Source organism: Mesoplodon mirus (genome assembly GCF_964341445.2).
Source record: "Mesoplodon mirus genome assembly, chromosome: 6".
NCBI classification, from domain to species: Eukaryota; Metazoa; Chordata; class Mammalia; order Artiodactyla; family Ziphiidae; genus Mesoplodon; species Mesoplodon mirus.
This window is the reverse complement of record NC_138982.1, coordinates 88,669,130-88,696,120: the sequence shown is the minus strand read 5'-3', so window position 1 is coordinate 88,696,120 and position 26,991 is coordinate 88,669,130. Positions and strand designations below refer to the sequence as shown.

General features: G+C 43.1%; 2 protein-coding genes across 4 annotated transcripts in view; both read left to right on the top strand.

The window, feature by feature from the left end:
* TMPRSS7 (transmembrane serine protease 7) overlaps positions 1–7,629 on the top strand; it is a 49,322-nt gene extending 41,693 nt beyond the window's left edge. For all 3 annotated transcript variants that reach the window (XM_082625737.1, XM_082625739.1, XM_082625738.1), the window contains 4 exons: positions 1,141–1,312; positions 3,663–3,931; positions 5,440–5,576; positions 7,367–7,629. In XM_082625737.1, the coding sequence (XP_082481863.1) occupies positions 1,141–1,312; positions 3,663–3,931; positions 5,440–5,576; positions 7,367–7,537 (749 nt within the window). In that variant the 3' untranslated portion in view covers positions 7,538–7,629. The remainder of the gene's footprint in view (positions 1–1,140; positions 1,313–3,662; positions 3,932–5,439; positions 5,577–7,366) is intronic.
* Positions 7,630–13,831: 6,202 nt separating this feature from the next.
* LOC309807012 (TPA-induced transmembrane protein) overlaps positions 13,832–26,991 on the top strand; it is a 33,262-nt gene continuing 20,102 nt past the window's right edge. Inside the window, exons 1-2 of the mRNA XM_082626171.1 lie at positions 13,832–14,190; positions 20,109–20,238. Of these exons, the coding sequence (XP_082482297.1) occupies positions 14,053–14,190; positions 20,109–20,238 (268 nt within the window). The 5' untranslated portion in view covers positions 13,832–14,052. The remainder of the gene's footprint in view (positions 14,191–20,108; positions 20,239–26,991) is intronic.

Below are 26,991 nucleotides of genomic sequence, written 5' to 3'. Positions count from 1 at the left end.
TCAGAATTAAAAATTCTAGGGTGGAGTCTGTCTTCTTTCTTGATAATAAGCATTCATGCACTAGATGTTTATACTGAGAACTTTCACTTTCTAATAACTCTAATCAAGGGATAAGCTCTTAAATTAAAAAACCTATGAGAAAGGAAATAGGTACTGGAATGCCATGGATGACTTTGTTAATTATGCCTTATGTTGTGATCAATGTCAAGTGCTGGTTTGTTCCTTAGCTATGACCTGGGAACAGTAATCCACCCTATGTTATTATTAGTTGTGTGGTTTCTAATTGGCCATGTGCCAACTTGTTAATTATGTATCCTTATCAATACTATTTACACTGGAAAATAATTGCTCTGATAACTAGTTTTTCTTAGCTAGGTTTTTTTTTAAATTAATTAATTATTTTACTTTTGGCTGCATTGGGTCTTCATTGCTGTGCGCAGGCTTCCTCTGGTTGCGGTGAACAGGGGCTACTCTTCGTTGTGGTGCGCAGGCTTCTTATTGAGGTGGCATTTCTTGTTGCAGAGCATGGGCTTTAGGCGCGTGGGCTTCAGTAGTTGCAGCACGCAGGCTCAGTAGTTGTGGCTCATGGGCTCTAGAGCACAGGCTCAGTAGTTGTGGTTCCCCGGGCTTAGTTGCTCCACGGCATGTGGGATCTTCCCGGACCAGGGCTCAAACCCGTGTCCCCTGCATTGGCAGGCAGATTCTTAATCACTGTGCCACCAGGTAAGTCCAACTAGGTTTTCATTTGTTTGGGACTTACAAATTCTCTCCCAAATCAGCACAACTTCAAGGACACTCTTCTCAATTCTGTTGCATTTGGAACTAATCTTTTTTCTCTACCTAACAACCTGAACTCCACGGCTCCTGTTCTTATCAGTACAGCTGTTACTAATAGGTCCCCTCCTCCCCTCATGTGTGTTATTGTACAGAGACTCTGTGTCAAGGCCTAATTTCAGGAGGGAGGTAGTGATTTCTTGGTGCTGGTTTCAGACAGACCCCCATCTCGCCTCTCTAGATAAGCAGGGGATTTCAAATTGCTTATCTGGTTAGTCAGTTCCCAACCCAGCTCAAAACTTGACTGGATTTCCAGTTTTTCTTCCAAGTCTGCCTTTAATTCATGTGACCCTTCCTCTCCTAAAGGCTGCAGCAGGAGTCCCTCCACCCTCCACCGCATCATCGGGGGCACCGACACCCTGGAAGGGGGTTGGCCATGGCAAGTCAGCCTCCACTTTGTTGGATCTGCCTACTGTGGAGCCTCAGTCATCTCCAGGGAGTGGCTTCTCTCGGCCGCCCACTGTTTCCATGGAAACAGGTAGGGCATCTCAATTCTTACTCTGAAGTGACCACAGACCACAGACCATACACCTGCTCCCATGTTGTGGGAAGAAGCTCCCTGTTGGACACATTCAATCCATTCAGTTGGTGGTTTTTTATTTTGTTTTGTTTTTGTGACATCAATTGTATGCCAAACATTCTTTTTAGGTATTATTGATATAAAGAGAAGAACACAAAGGAATATCAATAATGAACAGGCTTTTACCAGACTGAGAAAATAGGATAGGGCTTTCAAGTCAGAAGGAATTCTGTGGGAACGTGTGAAGACCATAGAGTATGGGAATGTGTGGAGAATGGGTATTAAGGGATTACTGGGGTACAGGTATCCCTATTTAGAGCGTGAGGGTAGCGATTCTGCATCCAATTTCCAGTGTAGAGGTGGGGAGGATTCCCACAGTCCCAAGCAATTCTCTGACATTAGCTGGGTGTCCTATAATTCAACTCAATTCTGACTTTGTCTACCCAGATAGACAGATTAAACAGTTTAGGGGCTCAGTCCTACAAAACTACCCCTCTCCCCCTAATTCAGATGCCAATCCAAAGCCTAGGTTGTCACCTGATCTTCTGACTGACTGGTTATAGAGTGGAGGTTCTAATGACCCCCTCCTTGGATTTTATTAATTTGCTAGAGCAGCTCACAGAAGTCAGAGAAACATTTTACTTGTTGGCTTACTAGTTTATTATAATAAGATATAACTCAGGAACAGTCTGATGGAAGGCATGCATAGGGCGAGGTATGAGAAAGGGTACAGAATTTTCCATGCCTTCCTGGTGTGCATCACTCTCTCCGAATCCCCATGCATTCACCAACCGGGAAGCTCTCCAAACCCAGTCCTTTTGGAATTTTATGGAAGCTTCCTTACAGAGCCGTGATTAATTAAATCATTGGTCATTGGCCATGGATTCAACCTCTAGCCCCTCATTCCTCCCTAGAGGTCAGGAGTGTAACTGAAAGTTCTAACCATCCAATCACATAGTTGGTTCTCCTGGTGACCAGCCCCCAGCCTTAGCTGCAGTCCCAAAGTAACCTCATTAACATAACAAAAGACACATTTGCCCCTCTCATCACTTAGGAAATTCCAAGGGTTTTAGGAGCTCTATGCCAAATGGAAGGAAAGCCAAGTATATATTTCTTATTATAAATCACAATATCATGGAGGGATCATGAAAAAGTCCATTAGGGTTGTCGTCCGAAGAGCTCTGTCTGCCATTACTAAATGGGGTTATTATGGGGCAGACACTCTCCCAGCTAAGGGTGAAAAGAAAGCTCAGAAAACAACTAAAAAGTAACCTTATTTGGAATCTATTGGAGCTTAGGTACAAAAATATGCCATTCATTTCTCATTCAGAATTTTTTAAAGTGGAGTATTTCAATGAATTTACACAATTAGAGTATTTGTTTCTCCTGGAAATTACAGGATTCTTGTTAATGACTAAAACGGCTACACTTCTGTTCCACCATTAGTCTTTTATGCTAAGAAACTGCTCCAAGTAATACGTGACCCTCAATACTCCCCTGGGTCCCCAGTGCTGCCCATGAGATGTCAGCTAAGCAGATAAGGGGCCACACTCTTTGGGATCTGTCCTTATTTTTCTTCCAAAGCTTCCACATTCTCTTCACCCCACCAGAGCAAGGCTGCTACACCCATGGAGACAGAAACCTCAGGTGGAGGTTACAAGACCCTCGGTGACTTCATGCCAGGATACTGGGGTCAGGATTAGAATTCTGGAAGGGCTCATAGGGAGTGGGACCCTGTGAATAGTCAAGTTTGAACAGTTAGAGCAGTGATCTTTAAGGCTTCTGGTAGTTTTCAAGAAGAAGTTTCCTTACATTCCTGCTTGGAATACTTTGATTTCTAATCTATTTTGGTATTCATATCATTTGAATTTGGTAAAAGGATCCCCAGACCACCGTCTTACTGGCCCTGTCTGTCTCCATCAAATACCACTGTCAGCTTGAATAGGGAGAAGGTAACAAATGAATTCCAGTCACTACCAATCTTGACCTGTGTGTGATTCCTGAAATACTGGTGGCAAGAAAATTGCCAGCAGGTCCTTAGAGTGTGGTTGAGGAAATTTTCTAGAACTTAACTATCATCCACCAGCCCTGCTCTACCTTACTCCATCTTTGGTTTTACTAAGGGGACAAGGGAGGCTCAGAGAAGTTGTGTTCCTTGCCATGCCCATGGACAGAGGCAACGTCTAGGATAGGGACTGAAAGTCAGACCTCCCTTCCTGCAGCCCTCCTCCCTCTGTGGAGTGCTCTTTTCCAAACCATGTCTGGTTCTTCAGGCCTCTGACTCTGTGCTTCATTCCTTTTGTACCAGACTCTCCGACCCCACACCATGGACTGCTCACCTTGGCATGTACGTGCAGGGGAATGCCAAGTTCGTCTCCCCAGTGAGAAGAATTGTGGTCCACGAGTACTATAACAGCCAGACCTTTGACTATGATATTGCGTTGCTACAGCTCAGTGTCGCCTGGCCTGAGACCCTGAAACAGCTCATTCAGCCAATATGCATTCCTCCTGCTGGCCAGAAAGTGCGCAGTGGAGAGAAGTGCTGGGTGACCGGCTGGGGGCGAAGGCATGAAGCAGGTATGTATGTGTCAGTGAACACCATGCCCTCCTCTCCAGATCATAGTAACTCGTGTTGGTGTAGTGCTTTAGGGTTCATGGAGAGGGTTTTTATATATGATCTCATGGAGCCTTCTAAAAACTCTGAGAGGTGGAATGGAGGAGAGTATTATAATTCTTGTTTTATGATGCTTTCCCCTTGCCTCAAAAAGAAGCAGGACCCACTTCTTAAGGGAAGCTCTTTGAGCAAGGCAGGGCTGGATAGATAGTATGGGCCCTTTGCAAACTCAGAGGGGTTTGCTAGTTCCCTTTCATCCAAAAAAATTGACTAATTTTCATAAAGAAGAGAAGGATACTCTGTCACACACAAACACACACACCTTACTGTGTCAATTCATAGACAGTTGTCTGGAGGATGATACGAGTATGTCCTTTACAAGGGCAACTAACTGGCCAAGTGAATGAGAGTGAGGGCTGAAATCCAGCCTGCCCTTAGCTTACCAGAGTGCAGATTCAGGCATAAGGGGTTAAATCAGCCTAGAATTGATCCACGCAGAGGGGATGCCTTTTTACAATTCTTCCACCCAGAGGGGGCATCCTTTTTCATATGCACAAAGGTCAGACTTTATGGTAGGGAAGTTCCTACATCTGTCCTGCCAAGGTTTTTATGGCCTAGGATTCTAAATACACAGTATGGAGAGGAATCCAAAGTTTTAATCCAAAGGTTAGAGCTAATGCTTTCCCTTGACCTCCCAGTCATCTTGGATTCCCTTGCAGTCATTTCCAAGGGCTTAGGACAGATACATTTTCTGTAAGTCTTGGCCTTGCTTTGACACTCTCTAAAGATTCACTATGGGCAGCTTCTCCAGTGCTAACTGCCTACATTTAGTTATTGAAATCATGAAATTCACCACCTGTTTGGCCCTCCTGAGGGAAGGCAGATCACTGCTCGAACACCTATAATCTATCAGGACTGTGCTCAGGACTTTAATTACATCATCATATATCACAAGAGGAAAGAGTCTATTCAACCACCATATCATGGGACATTTTCTTTACAAGCATGAGTGTGTGAGTGTTTATTTTTCTGAATCATCTTAGCTACATAGGTTAGAAAAGGAAGTGAAAGGGCTATATCCACAGTATTATGTTTTTATGGTTCCTAGGATACTCCCATGTGTCAGTTATCATGCTCCACTTAAGGGGTCTTCCTGACCAGTGAGTATTGGTAATAACTGTTGCTGATTCACAGTCCTGAAGGCAGGAGGTACTTGGTGAAGGAGTATGGCACAGTAGCTCAGATGGTCGAGTCAGGCCTTGGATCTGAATCCTGCTCTGTTACTCGCTATTCTTGTGCCACTGGTTAAGACCTTTATCCTCTTAAGCCTCCATTTCTTCATCAGAAAAATGGTTATCATAATAGAATTTACCTAAAAAATTGTTTTGAGGGTAAAAGGAGAAAATGAGTAAATTGTCTAATAAAGTAAATGTAATCATTACTGTGATTTCTACTTCTATGTGTTTTCCAGACAATAAAGGCTCCCCTGTTTTGCAGCAAGCAGAGGTAGAGCTCATTGACCAAACCCTCTGTGTTTCCACCTATGGGATCATCACTTCGAGGATGCTCTGTGCGGGCGTCATGTCAGGCAAGAAAGATGCTTGCAGGGTAAGTCATCTTACATTTCCCTTGCCTAACATGGTGTACTTTCCATAGATGCTTTCATGTTTAATCTATACAACACTGGGTAATAACTCGGGCAGGGGCCTACCTTCATTCATATATTAATTATAACCCAATTGTCTGAGATCAGGAAAAGGTGACTAAATAGTAATTGGATCTGTAAAACTCATTTTCTAGTCACCATGTATTTTCCTCCAACAATTAGGGAATGAAGTCAGCATTTATCATTCTGCCATGATTTTCTTATAACGAAAAACTAAAAAACAAAGCAGAACGCACACACACAGTGTTTTAGGATCACTACCTATTTCTTAGCAGTGGCCATGTACCTTCTAAAGAAACAGTGTTTTATTTACTTACTCCTTTAACGCATAGGCTGGGGGAAAGGAAAGCGGAGTGGGAGAGGTGACAGGGACACTCATTTTTATGCCTCTGGATAGGCCTCCTGACAGTGGTGAAGTTGAAGGTCACCTTTGGGGGGACATTTCTATGAGCCTCAGATTCCAATGTATGCAGATATCTATTTGATTGACAAAAAGTGAACAGGTGATTTAGAGAATGAGGAGGGCAGGGGAGCTGTTCCCGCATCTTTACATAACCTTAAAAATCATCTTATTATAATACTGTAGTGACTTCTATCTTCTAAGCTCCTATTTTGTGGCAAGCACTGTACTAGGTCCTTTACATAAATTCATTCAAATTATTTTTCATCCCCATTTTATAGAAGAGGAAACTGGGGCACAGAGAGCCTAAGTAAATTACCCAAGGTAACACAGCTAGTTGAGCTGGGATTTGAACCCTTACCTCTTAATGCTAAAGCCACTATATTTTGGGTGCTTCCTGCAGCTAGTCGGTTATATAGTCCTGTTCCCCATAGCCACCCGGGTTTAGAGGTTAAATTAGACTTCGTAGAGTCGGTGTGGCAACAGTTAAAATAAAAAGATCTCAGTCTCCTACTAGTTAGAATTCACCTAATCAGGTTTAGAATTGTAGGGGTGGCATCCAGGGACACATTCGGAATGCTTTTTTTATCTTTGCCTCTGAGTAAGGTGTAGCTTCAGGTATGCTCCAAAATAAGAAAATAAAAATCCAGATATTATACTTTAAATAATGAGCACTGTAGGAATTCTGTTTAAACATTGAATTATTTCAGCCTTTGCTTTTGGAGTTAAGATGTCAGAAAGGACTCTCAAGTGAGGGTGATTTCTCTGTGATAACTATCAGCCAGTGATCCTTGGGGTTTCGTAATTGGACCTGGCTCACTAAACAGGGTCTCCTTTTCTTTCTTCCTCAGGGCCATGAGCCAACACTAAAGTTGCATGGCCCAGAGGTAGAAGTGTACCTACCTTCCAAGATAACCATGCCTCAAAAGGTTACTGTGAGGATTAAATGACCCAAAACTGTGATTAGCACATACCAGCACTAAATAAATGTTAGCTATTATTATTATTGTCATTATTACTACTATTGAGGTTTGTTATTTTTTTAGAGGTATGTGAGAATTGTTTCCTCTGCAAGAATCTTCTAATGTCACTTTTGGCCTAAAGAATCTAGTTTCTTATGATGAATGCACCTTTTTAATTATAGGAAAAATAATTCTAAAATGACATTAGAAGTTTCACATTATTTCTTGTTACTTCCCCAAACTGCATAGTAGTTAGCCAAGCAAGAACCTGTCAGAGTAGGAGTTTGCTCACAATTCATTAGACATCTTAATGCAAAATTGATGATCATGGGACAAATGTGCTTTTTACTTACATTATCTTCTTGTGTAGGGAGATTCGGGTGGACCTTTGTCCTGTCGAAGAAAAAGTGATGGAAAATGGATTTTGACTGGCATTGTTAGCTGGGGACATGGATGTGGAAGACCAAACTTTCCTGGTGTTTATACAAGGGTGTCAAACTTTGTTCCCTGGATTCATAAATATGTCCCTTCTCTTTTGTAATTGTGCAAGTTTGATTTTTGACTATGTTTTATGTGATAGATTCTTTAAAAAAGAATGCAGTAATTATCAGTAAAATGAGATAATATTTTTCTTCTGGAACTCTCAGATTGCATACATTTGGTATTGAAAGACAGAAAGATTAATATGTATTTTATTCCCTGAAAAATTGTCTCAAGGATAGAGCTGTATTCATTCTTAAGCATCAAAGGGCCATTGATTCAGGAATGGAAGAAAACTAAAGTAATGTCATGAGCCAAATATCTAAAATAAGATAAAAAGTGGGTGAGAAGCTCAAGAATCCATACCTTACTTTATGTTCCTATTCAAGGGCATATATTTATAAGGATCCAGGCAAAACTGATTTATTGAAATAAGTTCCATTAAAAAAACCATGCCAGATCTTCAGTGTTCTAATGAAATTAAAAGCATAAAAATGACTCCTTCACAAATGCAAACAAAGCTAAACTCAGTTATTGACAGAGGAAGTACCTATATTGTTATTTTCCAATCCAATCTGTCTAACCATATCACAGGACTTTTCTTTAGCTGTAACATGGTAATATTGTGTGCAGAGAAACCATCAAACAACTAACAAAACTTATTTGTCAATTACTAATTAGTAATCTTCACTAAAATGATAGAATGAAACATTGTGGTAGTTAGATTAAAAGCACTTACAGGGGATTTAAGAAAATTGTGGCAATGCTGGTCAGCAGTTGAAAGACAAAGGAATTTTTGGACGACTGTTTTGAAAGTGAAAAATTTCAGAATGTTATCATCTGACTTCTGATCCCTTTATAAAACTCCAGTGGCCAAAACTTTCTTTTATTATCAGAGCCGTGTAATACCTAGCATAGTTGTAAACCTATAGTACATGCTCAATACATCATAGTTATTGATTTGTTTTATTTTGTTTGTTTGTTTGTTTTTTGAAGATGTTGGGGGTAGGAGTTTATTAATTAATTAATTTATTTATTTTTGCTGTGTTGGGTCTTCGTTTCTGTGCGAGGGCTTTCTCTAGTTGTGGCAAGTGGGGGGACTCCTCATCGCAGTGCACAGGGCTCTCACTATTGTGGCCTCTCTTGCTGCGGAGCACAGGCTCCAGACACGCAGGCTCAGTAGTTGTGGCTCACGGGCCTAGTCACTCCGTGGCATGTGGGATCCTCCCAGCCCAGGGCTCGAACCCGTGTCCCCTGCATTAGCAGGCAGATTCTGAACCACTGCACCACCAGGGAAGCCCCATGTTTTGTTTTTATTTAGAGTGTTTCACACATAATCTCAGAATAAACTTTTCATTAATAGAGGCTGTACTTAACAATATCACCAAGTAGGTAAAAACAGCAGAAAGGAGAAGAATGATATTATTTTTTTCCCTGGGACAAAGTCAAAGAAAGTAATAGCAATGTTATTTTTAAGTAGGGTCCAAAATAATGAAACTGGATTTCATAGGACCTCGGAAAATCTTAATGTAACAGCAAAAGAAGAGAGAGTAAAAGGTGTCATAACCCAGATCAGATAGTAAGACTGAAACCTGGATATGATTTCTCTGAGATAGTGAATGTTTTCCATTTCACAAAACATATTTTGATTTGCTAAAAGACTGTTTCCTTCAGATAAAGGAAAAATGTTTTAATGATACACCTCTGAATATATCCCTGAGGATTCAGTAAACTGGCTGTGGCATAGTGCAATTCAGAGGGCCAAGTGTTCTCCTTAATCCACAAAGGGAGATTTAGCTACTGAACCCGTGGCATAGAAGAACAAATTAGGCTGACAGTTCTTAAAACCTAGGTTTATTTTGCCTGGTATTGCTGTGACTTAGGTACACGGTGAATTGTACTTTTTACTTATGGTGATTTCTAAGGAGATTTACTATTCAACAAAATACCTCACAACCTTGCATAAGTTTGTGATCTCAGTTAGGAGATGGAGGATGGTTAGCATGATCTATCAGATTCATCAGAGGGAGTTTTCAAACCACGCATACATGCTACTATTCTAAGCACTTGCTGGTGCTAATGTGAGTGTACCATGTTCCTCATCAGTGCAGACATGGGGAAAATGTTGAGAAACACCAGTTTAACTTACTTGGCTACTTCATGCCAAGATGCCTTTAGAACCTGAATGATGTAGGAATATCGACTTTATTTTTGCAAAGGTGTGAGTAGAGGCAAATTCCAAGACTGGTTTAGTTAACAGAGTGGAGTGGTCTCTAAAAACAAAGGAGCATTTTCATGTGCTAGACTATTGGGGAGAATTTGTAGGGACTCACCCTTCACAGTGCCTGGAAAACTGCAAAATGAAATACCACAAGCCAACCAACTATTTCTCATTTGTTTTCTGCTTGATTATCCTGAGTGGCTGATCCAATTGCTCTAATTGCTGATGTTCAGCATAGTACTGCTTGCCATCTGTCAACATATGGTACAAAATGTGGTGTTTTGAAGAGGCATAGATCTATTTGAAGCTAATGAGATGCTTTGGTGACCTCACTTTAATGATGTTACTTTGTTTTATATGATAACCATTTAGGAAATTATTTGCTCTTAAAGGAGATGAAGAAAGAAGAACAAGTACTATGACAAGAAAAGCAAAGTTGAAAATCTTATATACTGGTCAGCAAGTCTTGGCAAGAAGTATGTTTGAATTTTTTAATGTTATTTACATTTGACCCCCTTGAACGAACTAAAGTACTTGAGTCAATAATAATTTTTAGATTATATTAAAAAGAACTATTTGTGCAAGAACAGTATACTTTTAAAAAGCACATTTAAAGAACTATTTATGAAAGAACAATATCCTTTAAAAAGCTACCCCTATAGAAGTCAGTTTTGAAGAAAATGCAAAAAGAAATCTAGATAGAACTTGATTCCTCATTCACAAATCCTAAACTTCAACAAGAATTATTTAATCTAAACCTGGTTCTACCTCCAGGGAGAAACACTTCTTCCTAAATCATCTGAATCTTCAGTTTAGAGTCAGACTGGCAGGATAAAAAAAGTCCTCAAGTAGAAGTTGGTACATTCACCTACATTCTAGGTCAGCTGTCTCGAGATGAAGACATTTGCAGTTATCAGAAATCAGGAACAGGTTGCAAGTAAGAATTTAAGTAGTTCAGGCAATATGGGGAGGTGTGAGCAAGTGTCAGCAATCCAGAAAATGTGACAAGACAGGAACACAAATCAATATCAAAAGAAAGTATATTGAATCAAAGGTTATTGCTGGGTGCAAAGAGTTTGGGGTAGGTGGGTATTAGTTACAGAGATACTCATAGTTATGGAAAGGAAAGGAATATTTACTGCGATTCTGCTTTTACCAGGTACAGTAATAAATGCTTTATTTTAATTACCTCATTTAATCCTCCTAAATCTACTGGTTAGGAATCATTTTATAAGGAGGAAAGAAGCTCATAGACTTTAAACAACTTGCCTAAGAACACACAGTTAGTGAGGGTCTAAATTTGATCCTAACTCTTCTTGTCTTCAAAACCTATACTACCATAGGGATGTCAACAGTGTACAGGGCTAGTCTTATGAAATTCTGGAAATGCATTCGAGTCTAGATAAGAGAATAAATAAACCTCACCTCGTGGTACTCAGAAGGCATTGAGAGACGTGGTGTAGAATATGCTTGTGACAGGAAACAGTAGCTTTCTGGTTCTCTGGGAGAGTGAAGGAGATTTTAGACATCTGTTCATGGAGAAACCAGGCTTGGAAGATAGCTACAATCCATCCATCCTACACAACAGAGGGAATCTCCCACTGAGAATGAGCTCCTGCAGTCAAATGAGGAAATTATGGGAAAGGTGGTCTGGGGCTGAGTAAGGCTAGGAGTCAGGATTAGAGAGGTTTTAATGGTTCTAGTCAGGGTCTAAGGCCCTGGGTCTAGCAAGCTGTCATTATCGAGAATATTCAAATGAATCAACATTTACAGAGGTCACTGTGCTGGATACAGAGCGGAGTACTGGGAACATAGATACCTCAAGGAGATTAAACAAATGGTGGAGGCAGACAAGGAAAAAAAATTCCTGCTTATATTCCATTTTAGCCATTCTGGCCTCTTTACTGATTAGCAGACAGTAAAAGTCAGACAGGCTCCAGTCTCAGGTCCTTGGTCCTGGAGTTCCTTCTTCTTTCAGAAATCTGCAGAGCTAATTCCTTGCCATCTTCAACTCTTTGCTCAAATTTCACTTTCCTAATGACGCCTAAGTTGGTCACCTTATTTATAATTGCAACTCCCAACGGCACCGCTCAGCTCTCCAACTTCCCATACTCTTCTTTACCTCTTTTTTTCCCCATAGCACGCACCACTTCCTAATATTCTAAAAACATTATTTAAGTTTGCTCCCCCTTAATAAATATTAGTTTCACAATGGCAGTGATTGTGTTTTATTTAGCTATCTCTTCAGATACATCTCAAGCACCAAGAAGAATGCCTGACACATAGCAAGCATTCAGTACTACTTGTTGAATTAAATTAGACTGTATATGTGACATGGTTAGTACAGGAACAACGTGTATGGGTAGCAGAGTGTGGATAACTTTTGGTGGAGGAAGGGAATCAGAGAAGGTCTATTGGGAAAAGTGTGTTTCAGCTTGGATTTAAAGATGAAGGGGAGCTGTCCATACAGAAAGTGGGCTGGAGTGGAAGGAAAAACATTTCAAGCAGAGGGAGCATCATATACAAAGACGTGGGGAGTGGCAACAGAAAGGGAGAGGGAAGGACCAGCCAGGAAGAGGAATCTGGTCAGACCAGAGGAGTCTACTGACTACTGAATGTCTGAGAAGGAAGACTAGAAGTTAGTTATTGCAGGGAAAGGTATACATGCAGGTTCCTCTCTCTTTTCACCTCTGATTCATTCTCTGCTCTTAGCCTGGGAGGCTGACCCCCAACCTCCATCACCAGTTTCCAATGGGAGTTAACGGGCAAAACCCTGGCAGGTGGAGAGAAAGATCAGAGAATTTTTCCTCTCTCCTGGACTATAGTCCTGGCAGTGGCTGCAAATTTTTGTGACTACAGATCCTAGCAAGAGGGTCCAACCGATGGTTCTAGTTTTTAATCCAGCTCTAGTCCCTTTTAAGCCTCAGGGTATGGAAGGCTTTCTGCTGTTGCTAGTCCTTGGGTGCCTTGGTGCCCCTTTTTGGTTCCCTTAGCCCTTGCTCCTTCATTAGAAAGCCTCTTACAAAATCCCAGCTGAGAATGCAGACTGAGTCCTGCCTTTTAGGGCAGAGAAAGCAGAAGTCAGTGCCCACCAGCAGCTGAGTGGCTACAGTTAGCACAACCCCATCCAGCAGGCAGATGGAGTCCAGAGTCCAGATGAGCTGGCAGCAGGCAAGAGACAACTAGAGACCCGATATCTAGGCAGTGTCTGAACAGTAGGCATCGAGGGTGCTGGATTTTTGGACACAAGTCAACATCTTCTGAAATGGAGCTGATTTATATGTGCCAGGTCCATGTCTCAAGCTCATCTCAGTATGTATGTTTGTTGGGGGCAGGGAAGTAGGGAAGCAAGCCAGCTCTGAGCAGAAGCTTGAGAGGATCAGCACACCCTGCATAGCAAACATAATTTCAGGCTCTCAAGACCAGACGTTCTGAACTATGGACTGTGGATTGTGAGTGGGTGCATATACTTTTTCCTCAGGGTGTGTGTGTGTGTGGGTGGTGGTGGTGGTGATGGTGGGATATCTGTGACTCCTCTTCCCAAAGGTAGATAATAGCCAACGTTTATGAATGTTTGCTCTATGTTTGAGTGCTTTGCTGATATCAACTCTATGAATCGGGCAACAACTCCCTTAGGGGGGTACTAACATTATGTCAGCTTTCCAGATGAGGAAACCGGGCACAGAAAGACGAAAGTCCAAGGTCTCGCAGTTAGGAACCCTGTGAGAGGGGATTAATCTGGGCAGCCTGGTTCCTGAGCCTGCTGTTCCCTCCACCACTCATTACGGTGTCTTTGCCTGACTCTGGACTCGTAAGAGGAAGGAGTGTATTCGTATTATGCACCTTCATTGGCTCGGAACCTCGCACGATGCCTGGCACGCAGGAGACAGTTATATGTTCATAGTTATATATTGATTAAATGAATGAAATTTTGCTAGGCAGCGAAAACTGGGGCAAGCCCGTGCAACAGACAGCTCCTGGAGGAGGGTGGAAAGTCCATCCATGCCACACTCCGACGCCCAATCAGGCCCTCGGCTCAGCTTCTGCTTTGTATATGTACAAATAGCAAAAGGCAGGGCAGGCAGCGCCCTGAACAAACCAGAAAAACAGCCCTTTTCCGCTGTGTTCCGGAGCTCACAGCAGGCCAAGGCTGCGGCACCTGGCGGGAGCTAGGGGAGCTTCCCGGGCGTCAAAGTCCGCCTCCAGCCCCCCACGCCCACCAGGCCCCGCCCACCTCCCGAGGGCTCCCCGCCCCGCCCACCGGGGACGTAGGGCGAGCCACGCGCGAGGCCACTTTGCACCCTCGGGTGTATGCGTCCTGCTTCCTGGCGGGCTGTTTAATCCTCTGCCCGTCCATGGAGGGGCCCAGGCCCCCATCGCCAGGAGATGAGCTGGAGCTCTCGGTAATCCAGGGGCAGCCAGACGAGCAGACGCCTCTCAATGGAGCCGTCCAGGGCATCTTTGCTCTGGAGGAGGAGCCCTGCCCAGTTCAGGTAAGGTCGTCTTCGCTATGGCGGCGTTATCCGACGGGCTCTGAGCCAGGCTGCCGGCCAGGACCCGGGCCTGGCACAGTTTCCGGTTTCCAGCCAGCTCTCTGGGCGCAGCAGACCCCAAGCGCCGGTGGTGCGCGCTGGAATATTCTGAATGGAGCAGACACAACAATGCCCTCTACCCTGAGCCTGCCCGAGGCCCCTCGGATCCCTCCGGCTCCAAGGAACTTGAGGAATCTTATCCGGGAGGTGTGCGGCTCCTCTCTTCAGAGAGAGAATCCCCAGAGGTAGAGGTGGTTTTAAAAAGTTATTTAACTTTTAATTTGGTTTTTCTTTTTCCAGTAGGGAGAACCAGCGATAACTGGTGTCCCCTTTTCTTGAGAATTCTTTGTCTTCCTTTCCTATACTGCCTTGCTACTTGCCCTCCCCTCCCCCCTCCCCCAGCCTACACCCACCGCCCACCATCCCCCATCCCGGCTCGCCATCCCCTGGGTCTACACTTTCTGTCTTCTCTCATTCTGGCCATTTGATTTCACAGGAAGAGATGTAGGGGAGAAGGGAGAAAAGAGCAAGTACAGAAGACCTGGGGGGTGAACTTGCCCCGCTCAACTAAGGGAAATAATTTCCAAGTTCTTGTCTCAAAGAACAAGACTATGCCTCATTTGCTTTGGCCTCATCTCAGTTTCTAAGAAAGTCACTGATGATGTTTAGGCTGAACTCTTCTGATTCAGGTCTAACAGGGGCAGGAAAATGATTCATTCTGATCAAATGCTTGTAACACAGCAGAGACTTTGAATTCTACCTTCTGATTAACCCTTCTAACTGGCTTGATGTTTACTTGGTATGTGGAACTCCGCATATATACACATATGGTTCCAACCTGATTTTTCTAGGGCCCTCTCCTCTACTGCCATCCCTTTGGCAGCTCAACTGTTGATTTCGGGGGTAAGAAGGAAATTCAGAAGTTGAAAGCATTGCTTTTGCTTTCTCCTTGATTCCTAGTAATACTGTAAAGTCTGCTTTTATAGGTACCCTGGAGAGTAATTTGGTACCTTATATTTGAATGAAAGATGAATACCATAGAAAAATGAAAGCTGGAGGAAGATGATTTGATCTCTGTGCAAGTGGCTGCAACTGTGGACTTGCTGTATGCATCCTCCAAGGCAATGTCTAGGAATGGGAATTGGGAGTACTTGCCTCATGTCAGATAGACCCAGGACACCCCACGGACTCCGTGGTTTGGGACTGAATCCAGAGATCTGAATTCTGGTGACAACTTCCCCATTAAAAGGTGTGTCCCAAGGCAAGGCATTAAGGTCTATATTTTCCCAGCTGTCAACTGGTGGTAATGTAATGTGGCCAACCAGTCTTCTTTGTGAGGCCTGGGAATGCATGTTGAATACAGTGGAGGAGTAGACCGTGCAGGACACATACAGGGTGTCAGTATTTTATTATCATTTAACCTACCTGGTAGAGATTGCTTTTTCATGTTTTAATTACTTCCTTGTTAGCCAGGTGTATACAGATATCTGAGACTTCCTTGTGAACTAGCTTTGTAGGAAATACAAAGCTGTGTAGGAAATAGGAAAGCTGTGTGAGGGACAGAATGGCGTGAAGATGAAGGGTTACATCAGCACTTGGAGAACATTCTAGAAATGCGTGAAGAGGAAAAATTTTTTAAAAGAGGAAAAAAAAATCCTCATCTAATGTGTTAATCATTCTCTTTGGTTCCATAGAATCAGTTGAAGTGTATTTTAAATAGAAAAGTCAACTAACGTAGCCAGAAACACAAGATCCAGACTCTTAAGACTTTTGTGTGTAGGTCTCTTTAAACTGTATGTTAAGATTTCTTTCCAGTTTTGAAATGTAGCATTAAGCCCATGTGTTTTTATTAAACATATGTTTTGTACCTATCATGTGCCAAACACTTCTGCTACATAAATGCATTTAATGAGCACAACAAACTTCAGAGGAAGGGGGTGGCATTCTGATTTGACAGAAGAAGAAACTGAGTGAAGAACTTGACACTCAGAGGAGTTACCAAAATACTCAAGTTCACCCAGTGGTGGCTCTGAGGTTGAACGCAGGCTGTTTTTCAAACCTATGCTGCTTTTGTTGATTTATTTTATATGTCTATATATGTACATAATTTTAATATATATATATATATAACTTAATTTATGTATAATTGCCTGTTATATATTATTACTAATTTCTGTAAGTTGTGGAACATAGGTGAAATATGAGGAATTGAGTAGCATATCTGGCATGATGAGGGAGATGTGAGCAGATGGGTAGATGCGTGACGAGCAGGGAACAGTTTGGGGATCATCGGGAAGAAGACATCCCATATCATGGGTATCTTCTTACTTGGAAGGGCTAATCTGGGAGGGTATTCAAAGGCAGTAGAAAGAACCTTCTGTTTCTTGATTTGGGTTTGGGGCTGGAGGGAAAAGGATTGTAAGCCACTGAACTTCACTTTGCCTGCCATCACTGTAAACATGGCAATATAGCTGGGTCAAAACTGGAAAAGGCGTTAGGGCTAATTGAGTAAAACTACTTGTCTTTTATGGCTCATTTCATGGATACTGAGCTCAGTTTTCAGGTAGAAGTCCCAGAGGCATTTTAAGGGATGGCAGCATCATTTTAATAATAGCGATACTAATCCATGGGTAGTTTTGAGTCAGGCAATACATATATGAATGGGCTAGCTGAAAATTAGCCCATTGACGTACGTTGTTCAGAATTTAGGACAAGAATCAACTGGCTCTTCCGTGTTTGGGTCAACAAGTGGATTAAATCCCATGATGAAGGTTACAAAGTATAGATTTTACTGTGTGCTAAGAAAAGTTTCCCCTGATCTATATAATACCTTTTCCTAATTGAGCCAAAGAGAAGAAAAGCTTTTTGTATCCAAGAGATATGTAGTCCTGCCGTTGTTTCAGGACCTTATGTCATGTATTTGGACCTTATTTGAAGAGGGTTGTGAATATATCTGGGGGAATAGTCAGAGGAAAGTCACAAAAATTCTTGGGCCATATACTGCAATCATAGAGTGTAAGATGCAGTTGGCAAAAATCTTCAGAAGCCACTCTGGAGAAAAACCTGCCTATGGCCTCTCCTTATGACCTAGAATTTGGGCAAGAAATGCTAAAGAAGGCAGTGAAGGAGGTGTTGTGTGTTCATGGCTCAGTGTGCATGGGTAGCATGCATTTGCTGGATGAGAGGCTTTCTCAAGGCAGGGTGGACTCTCCTGGGGGCACCTCAAAAAAACAGAATTTCTGTGTTGATTCTAGTGCACAGAGCGCTGAGAAGCACTGTACTCTGTTGATGGGTTGGGTGTGTCTGACAGACCATTTTACGATGACTTAAAATATGTGAAGTTTACTCATTCAAAGGATAGTGGTCTCTGCCTTCGGGCTGATGACAGGAGAAGGGGCCAGCCTGTAGGATGGCAGTGATGGGCTGGACAGGAAGAGGCATTTCCTACAGAGGAGGGCTATGTAATTCTGAGCTGAGTCCCTCCCCCAGGAAGTCAGAGTATTGGTCTCCTCACACCACCAGCGTCCTAGTTTGTGGTCTCTAAGGGATAGCATAGGTGAAGGCACAAAGGGCCAAAGAGGTGCATTGACCCTCCTTCATGGGCTCATTTGAGACTCCAAACCATTTCATTTTGCACTAATCTTAATGGTTCCTGCTGTGCCTTGTACAAGGACTGAAAATGGCATGTGTCTCAGGAGCTCTGTAAATAGGAAGATATGTTTCTGTCCCCTGAGAAGTTCAAGGCTTCTTGTACTGGGACTCCTCTTTCTTGTGTGTCTTGTTGAGCCTCTAGCTTTGGTGACCTTGGAGCAATGCTCAGTCTGTGGGTAGGGGTGAGCGGTGGTGCCATCCCTGGACTCCACACCCACTTACCTCAAGAGGGTCTCCCTCTGTCCAGATATTGACAGGGCCTTTACTGCACCCCTCATACCCCACCCGAAGGGCCAGTGCATGCAGGGGCTCCATAGTGTGACCTCTACTCTAGAACTTCTCAAAGTGCATTCTCAAAATTTTGGGCGCCCACTGTAACTAAGCAACACACATTTATTAAGGGCCTGTTACTTGTATGAGGCAGAGGTATGGGATATAAGAGTGGGGAATTTTAAGAGCCACCCTTCCTTCTATGTGGTTTCACTTTCCCTAGAGAGATACGGCCAGTATCTGTTTATAGTCGGACCTGAAACCAGACAAGGCAGGCAGTGGCAGCGGCAGATGAGCTGTGTGTGCTGGGAGATCTCTCCACGGGTGGGCTGGTAGGGAGACCTCCATGAAAGGAGAGATTTGACCAGGTTCCTGAAGGTCAGGGAGGCTCCAGACCAGGGGCCCACCTCTCGTAAAGCAGCTGATTTGCCTTGGGAAGTCTACATTGACAAACAGGGGCTGCTCCCACCTTCCCTGCAATCTGATCCCCTGGGTCCAGGTAGGGCCTAGGTGTTTGTTTGTTGTTTAAATTGCCCTTCACGTGGTTCTGATATGCAGGCTTGGACCCTCTCATTGAGAAAGATTAAACTGTAGTCCTTACGTGGACAGTTTCCTTTTCTGATGGCTGCCACTAAAATCACGACAGAAGAGAAAGTTAACGAGGCACGGATTCAGGAAGTGCCTGCGGCCGCTTGGTGAGGCAGGTGAATACTCCACGTAACCACTGGCTCCTGTGTGTTGAGAGCCAGTGTCAAGTGCGCTCAGGGGCTCCGAAGTTGACCTCCACTCTACCCTTGTTTAGCAAGTGCTTCATGTGCGTGATCTCTAGTTTTTATAACAGCCCTGTGAGCTAGATTTATTACTTATGTGTTTTACAGGTGAGGACCTTGGGGCTGGTGAGTTTCAGTAAGGAGTTTGCTGATAGTCACCCGGCCTTTAAGTGGTATAGCTGGGATTGGGATCCTGATACAGAAACACATTTTTTCTGCATCATATTGCATTGTTTTCTATGGTCTCCATGTAGGAAGTAGGAGGAGAGGAATGGGACCTTTTAGGGGCAGGTGGCAGTACTGAGAGTGGAGGTGGCCGGGCACACTCATAACCTGGAGCCCCACACAGTGCCTGGGGGACGCTCTAGACCAATGGGAGAGCGAGTGAGCGGGGCAGTGTCACGCAGCAGGGATTAGTCCTGGCTAATCTCTCCCAACTGCATCTTTGAAATGGGTTAATAATACCTCCCTTGCAGGGCTGTTCAGATGAAGTGAAACGGTGTTGGTGTTCAGTAGACCAGAGCGGTTGAAATTATTTACTTTAACCCCACCCTCTGCTTCACTACACACACTGCAGCTTATTTTCTGGCATCTCTCCCGTCCTTGTCCTCCCTTTCATTCCCTTTCCAGGCCCTTATTACATAGAGTCTGGGCCCCAGCAGAAGGTTCTTAGCTTTTTCTTGGTCTAAACTAGACATCATTCTCTTAATCTTCTACTCAGCTTTTGTGTGCCAAAAACCTTCAGTGAGTTCCCAGTACACGCAATTTAAGTCCAAACTGCTCTGGCAGCATTCAAGACCCTCTCAAATATGCTTCAACCTTTTCACTCCCTCTAATCTTAACTCTCATTACTTGCCTCTGAAACCCACCTTCCTATCAGGTGCATCTCTTGGCCAATTTCATTATGAGTCGACACGGAGGATATTCTTTCCTGGGTTTGGAATGCCTTTCTCTGTCCATCCTTCAAAATCCTGCCTGTCCTTCCCACCTCAGAGTCCCCAGAGCATTTTCTTGCTGACTTCTCTGTGAGGTTCCATTCTGTCCTTTTGTAAACTTGACTCAGTAGGGTGGAGCCCCTTGAGGTCAGGATCTTGCTGCCTTCGTTTCTGTGTCACTGGCCCATAGTGAGCATTTAAAAATGTTTGTTGAAACCAAATGACTGCCTCTAAGTCTCCCTCTGCTTTCCAGGCTGACAAGGAAAGCCCTTGGAACTCCTGTAATAAGAACTTGGTTGGAAAGTGCAAACTGTGGATGGTCCTCGCCTCTGTTTTCCTAGGTCTCGTTATAGTCATCATCATAAGCTTATGTCTGATTGGAGGTAAGAGGATTTAAACATGACTAAGTTGATGCATTTTGAGAACTCATGTAATGCTTATGACTTAAACACTGAAATCAAAGACGTACTCACTGCTACTTCATTGTTTATAATATGAATTTAAAACTGGTTTGCGATATGTTGAATAGATGGGAGATACATGATTTTTGCTTTTCTTTTTTATTTTCTTTTTTGTGTGTTTTATAAACTCTGGGAAAAGTATGGGGGTCATTGTTTTACTTTAAACTCTACCCATTGGATGTTGAAGATTTCTTAAATTTTTAATTTCCATAAACACTATGTTTTATTGTATCTTACCCATGCGTGTTTGAAAAGGTTTTAAAATAATTTGTTTAGTAAAGATAATTATTGTAAAAAGGTAATTATTGTATAACGATAACTTTATCTGATATACCTAGTATATTATTGTAATGGTAAAATGATGAATAATGTATTTGGAAGCATTTAAAAAACTTTATAGAACCATGTATCTGTAAGCTGTCATTATTTTAACTTATTTTAGAAATCACTGTTATATTTGTGTTGTATATGGTACAAAACAAAAACTCACATGGTGCTAAATATATATTTTACATGCATTATCTCATTTTATTTTTTATTATGAATATGAACATAGTACATGTTCAGTTACCCATAAAGCCCATCCACATTATTAATATTTTGTTATATTTTTCTCTAGTCTTTTTCTTTTTTTAAAAACAGATTTATTTATTTATTTTTGGCTGTGTAGGCTCTTTGTTGCTGTGCGCGGGCTTTCTCTAGTTGCGGTGAGCGGGGGCTACTCTTTGTTGCGGTGCGTGGGCTTCTCATTGTGGTGGCTTCTCGTTGTTGCTGAGCACGGGGTCTAGGTGCGTGGGCTTCAGTAGTTGTGGTTCACGGGCTCTAGAGCGCAGGCTCAGTAGTTGTGGCGCACGGTCTTAGTTGCTCCGTGGCATGTGGGATCTTCCCGGACCAGGGCTCAAACCTGTGTCCCCTGCACTGGCAGGCAGATCCTTAACCACTGCGCCACCAGGGAAGCCCTCTAGTCTTTTTCTTACTTGCATTTTAAAAATAATTTGCGATCAGATTGTTTTTTATCATCCTGTGTCTCACCTTCAGGATTTTAATGTTACATTGAGATCATTTTGCCAATTCATTAAAAATTATTTGTGAACATAATTTTTATAACTGCATGATGTACTCTTCCACATTTTTTTTCCTTTTTTTTTTTTTTTGCGGTACGCGGGCCTCTCACTGCTGTGGCCTCTCCTGTTGCAGAGCACAGGCTCCGGACGCGCGGGCTCAGCGGCCGTGGATCACGGGCCCAGCCGCTCCGCGGCATGTGGGATCTTCCCGGCCCGGGGCACGAACCCGTGTCCCCTGCATCGGCAGGCGGACACCCAACCACTGCGCCACCAGGGAAGCCCTTCCACATCTTTTTAAAACCTTTTAGGTAGTTGCTAATTTTTTTATGATTATCAGTATTAAGGTTTTTATGATGCATACATATAGCGCCCCCCCGCCCAGTGGGCAATATTTCAATTTCAAAATAGGAAAGAAGAAAAGTGCTTTCATTTCTATGTATGGGTGATTGTAGGGTACAGGGGTGTGAGGGGGGCTCTTCTGGAACTGGGATACTTGTGAGGGTGACCCACTCACCACAAGATAAGGGTTGAGCTGGACTCTCCATAGCAAACCAAGTTACAGGATGAGAGCAAGAATGGCAGCCCCTGAGTTTCTCCAGAGGGGGCCCTGGGAATTCTCCTAAGGAACTGCAATTGTCATTCACCTCTTGTTCCTCCTTGTCTCAACCCTTTCATCTCCTGTCTCAAAGTTTTACAGTACCTGAAGAAATAGGAAAACTCTGATGAGGTGTGCCAACCTCTAGCATGTGAGCTTCCCAGGCAGGCAGCATGTTTGCTTAGTTACTTAAGGCAGTGTTGAGGTGGAATGGCTGTGTCTTTGAGGCCCGAGGCTGGTCCTGACGTAGGGAGAAGTTGATAAGAAGTGCTGCCCCTCCTTCATCACACTGAGGACAATAGCTTTGGTATGAGTGTTGATACTCCCTCTTCCCATCATCTCCCACATGTGGATATTGAAACTGAAATTGAGTCACACAGCCTTGTCCTATCACAACCAGCCAGTGCTGTCCTAAAAGTTGGCTGAACCATCGGCTGGCACCTGGGGCCTATAACAAAGGATGATGCCACAGATTTGGTTGGTTTGATATTTAAGATTCTAAAGCTCAAGACCCAGGGATTTCCCTGACGGTCCATTGGTTAAGACTCCATGCTTCCACTGCAGGGGGCACGGGTTCAATCCCTGGTTGGGGAACTAAGATCCTGCAAGCCGAGTGGCCAAAAAAAAAAAAAAAAAAGCTCAAGATCCAAGAGCTGTCTTCCATTTTCATTCTCAGAAAGTCATTTGACCTCTTCAAATCACGAAGAGCAACCTGCAGAAGAAGGGATTCCATTTCCCTCCACAGTTTCTCAGGGGGACGTGAGAGTTCACAGGATCAGATTCAGGGAAGAGTTTTTTAACACTTGCGGTGCAAACTTTGTTTTCAATTTGGTTATAAAATTGTGTTTAAAATATGTTAATGCCATAAGAGAGATTTTCAAACTTTTACTTTTTTTAAATCAGGGAAATACTTTTATTTTACTTGGCATCTCAACTTTCAAGAGTTTGGGCTTGTGGGGAGGGTCTTAGTAGGCAGTGGCGGGTGTAATGGGTAAAAAGGAGCAGGGGCAGTACTCCCTCCATGACAGTCCCAGCCTCACCCAGAGCAGCTCCGCGGGCACTTCTGGGATGACAGTCTGCAAAAATCAGCCATTGTCCAATTGTCAAGCCCGTTGATATGAATCCAGTATTGGTAGAACTTCTGGGCGCTGTGCAGAAAATGCTGCTGTCTGGGAAAAGGGCAGGTGGGAGAGTCGAAGGCTGTGCATTCGTTAATGAATGTGGGAGGGGCGATATGTGGGTAGGGGAGAAAGAAATCCAGACTATTAGGTATATTGTACAGCATGGGGAATATGACCAGTATTTTACAATGACTGTAAATGGAGTATAACCTTTAAAAATTGTGAATCACTACATTGTACACCTGTAACTTATATAACATTGGACAGCAGCTCTACTTCAATTAAAAAAAAAAAGAATGAATGTACATTCGTTAAGAAGTGATGCTGTCTGGTTCATTAAGAAGTGAAGTTTCTCAGGACCTCCATTTGCCATTCCCCTCCTCCTTCCCTTTCTCCCAACTCCTTACTCTCCTGTCTTGGGGCTCTGCAGTCCCCAGACTGAGGCTCAGAGGTGGAGGTGATAATAAATGTGGAGCTGGAGTGGACCCAGAGGGGACACTAAATACATCCCAGTACGGAAAGATATCCAATTTGGGGAGGGGCCAATAGGGTACCCAGAATGAGGTGCCCAGTGGGGAGCTGTAGCTTGTCACTGACATTGATAGGAATGGCCATGATGTGGTGATAACACAAGCAGACCAACCTGTGGTCAGGTTTATTATTATTAATTCTCTACAGACCGTGCACCCCTTCTTGCCTGCACCTGGAGTGGGCTCTCCCCCGACTCTGCCCATGGTACGCCACTGAAGTGATGGCAAATTCAGGATCACGGCTCGGCTTAAGGCACTGAGCCTGGGCTGTGTCCCCAGTGTGGAGGAGAGGCTAGCACTCCACCAGGCTCACAAGAGACAATGAAACCTTCTTGAAATGGACAATTTGGGTTGGCAGAGGGGAGCGGGCAGAGCTCAGGGAATCCTTCCCGTTAAGTCTAGAGGTCTGGTTTTGTCCCAGCTCTTTAGGAAAAAAAGTATTAATGGATTTTCTCTTTCTCCCTAAGGAATTATAACTTCCTTGGTGTGAAGGGTAAAGGAAAAAAAAAAGTTTTCTCTCTCTCAAAGTCATTTCCTGCCTGGACAATTTGGAGAATCAGATAAGCATCCTCAAGGATTCTGCTTTCTTTACTAATTTGTCTGAACAGTGAGGGGAGAGACCCTAGGAATGCCTTAACTGGTGAAACCTTTCCTTGGTTTGGGCAAAATATTTTAAATGTTACAGAAACCAAACTGTGACAAGTAGGTGGATGCTTAGAAATATGATTTAAAGGTGACCAGTTTTAACAGTCTAGGAACCCTTACGTGATGTCCCCCAGCTCTCTTACCATACGGGCTTTTCTCTGAGTAGGGGAGGCTCTGGTACTGAGATGCAAGCAGGGACTTCCTACGTGATGCTGTATTGGATGGGTTTGTTTTGCCTTGAGTTGGGAATAAGAATCACATCTTATGACATCACATGGTCCTGGCAGACAAGCAAGTTGCACAGGTTGCTCCCTGGTATAGGGTGACTCATGGGAAAATCCTAGGCAGACAGCAAGCCCAGTATCTTGAAATTTCTTTGCATTTTCACCTGCTTCTCTTTCCCTCACATCTCATATGTTCTCCTGCCTTCCCAAAACTGGCCTCTTCACCTGTGCTCTCCATAGAATCCTCTCCAGCTTCTTCTGACCCGAGGACCTTCAGATAGCACCCTTTCTTTCTAAGCATCCTCTTGGGCCTCTTCAAAATGTGCTCACATAGTCTCTCCTTCAGAGCAATCTTCCATCAGCATCTTGCTACTTCATTTATATATTTCTCTCTCCCTCTTTTTTTCACTGGCAAACTTCTAGAAAGAGAGGTCTGTATTTGGATCTTATCTCCTGCTCACTCCTAAACCACTGTATCCATTGGTCCCAAATTGTTCTTCCAAAGGTCAACAGCACGTGTCTGATCATAAAACCCAATGGCCTTTCTCCCTTCCCCTGCCCTGTTTGCAGCCTTCAGCTCTGTCCACTGTATTGTACTCTTCCAGGCCTTCAGAACTCTGGACTTCAGGACTTTATTTGTGCCTTTGGCTCCATGTTGTGACTGCAGGAAGCGTGTCTTCAGCCTTCTCACTTTTCTCATTCTTCATTCTTTCCCTTGAGAAGCACATTTAGTCCCAAGGCAGCAACCATCCCCTCTCGGAGGTGCCCCCTGGAATAGTTTTCCTGAGTTTTAGTCATGCACTTTGCTGTAGTTCTCTACCTGGAAATAACTGTCATCATCTTTATCATTATCCATGTGAAACTACTAGTCATGTGTATCCCCTTCTCTACTGAGCTCACCTTTTATAGTTTCATGGTGAGTCATGAGGCCAGGTTTATATCATCCAATTGTGTAACTTTAGGCAAATTCTTCAACGCTCTTGGCCTCAGTTTCCACATTTGTAAAATATAAATGATTTCTGAATCTGTGTCTATAAATGTACCTTGACCCTCCTACTTACTAGCTCAATTGACTGACCTAAGCAAATTATGCATTATTTCTAAGCCTCAGTGTCTTCATTTTAAAAGAAAAACATTAATATTTAATTAATAGGGTTGATTTGAGGATTACATGAGGTAAAAACTACAAGTGCATAGCAGGGTATCTGTGCATAATGCTTAATACAGTAGCTGTTATTCTTCCTGTTACCTAGGCTTGATACTTTGGAACATTTTTGATTTCTTCTTCTTTCCTATAGCTAGATAATGACCAGGTCTTATCAATCATTCCTTGGTACTGTCTTGATAGAAACTTTCAACATTGACTACCTGCCTACTGCAAGACTCTGTGCTGTATACTTTATACATGGTGGTTCTTATCTTTACCGTCACCTACAGTGTAGGCATTTCTGTTGAGGAAACTGCTTCAGAGATTTAAGTGACTTGCTCAAGTAACATGGCTAATGACTAACTGAGCTGGAATTCAAACTAAGTCTGGCTGCCTTTACAGCCAGCTCTGTTTCCACCTCTTCTCCCTCCCTTCCTTCCTTCCTCTTCCCACTGCTGTCAATCAAAATCTGTCTCTCCCGTTCTTATCCAGTGGCCTCTCTGCCTCCAATCTCCCCCAGTTCCATTTCATCCCATCTGTCACCAGCAGATTTACCCTCATCTCCTTCCTGGGAGGCATTTAACAACCTCCATTATCTCTTGAAGACATCTGGCATTTAAGGCCTACCTCTCCAGCCTCATTTCTTATATTGCTGCCTAAGAGCTGTTTTTGTGTGTCTCCAGTGTCCTTTGTGTATGTACTACAATTTTTTAAAGACGTTTTCTCTACATGGAAATACTGATTAGGTTAAATCCCATTAAAAACATAAAAATTCTGCTGACTGGGTAAGCCTATTTCTTTTGCTGTTGTTGTTATTTTAACAAGCACAACTATTTAGCCAGGTCGTGTACAGATTCATTCAGATAATACAAGTTAAGTATATGTCATTAGAGCTATTATTGGAGACCTCTTTTTGAACTTGGCATTTCTTTCTTCCTTTTTTTAAAAAAATTATCATTTATTTATTTATTTATTTTGGTTGTGCTGGCTCCTTAGCTGTGGCACGCAGGCTCTTTAGTTGCGGCAGGCAAGCTCCTTAGTTGCAGCATGCATGTGGGACCTAGTTCCCCGATGAGGGATCAAACCTGGGCCCCCTGCGTTGGGAGCACAGAGCCTTAACCACTGGACTACCAGGGAAGTCCTGAATTTGGCATTTCTTAATAAAAGGTATCCAAATTGGAAAAGAAGTAAAACTGTCACTGTTTGCAGATGACATGATACTATACATAGAAAATCTTAAAGACACTACCAGAAAACTACTGGAGCTCATCAATGAATTTGGTAAAGTTACAAGATACAAAATTAATACACAGAAATCTCTTGCTTTCCTATACACTAACAATGAAAGA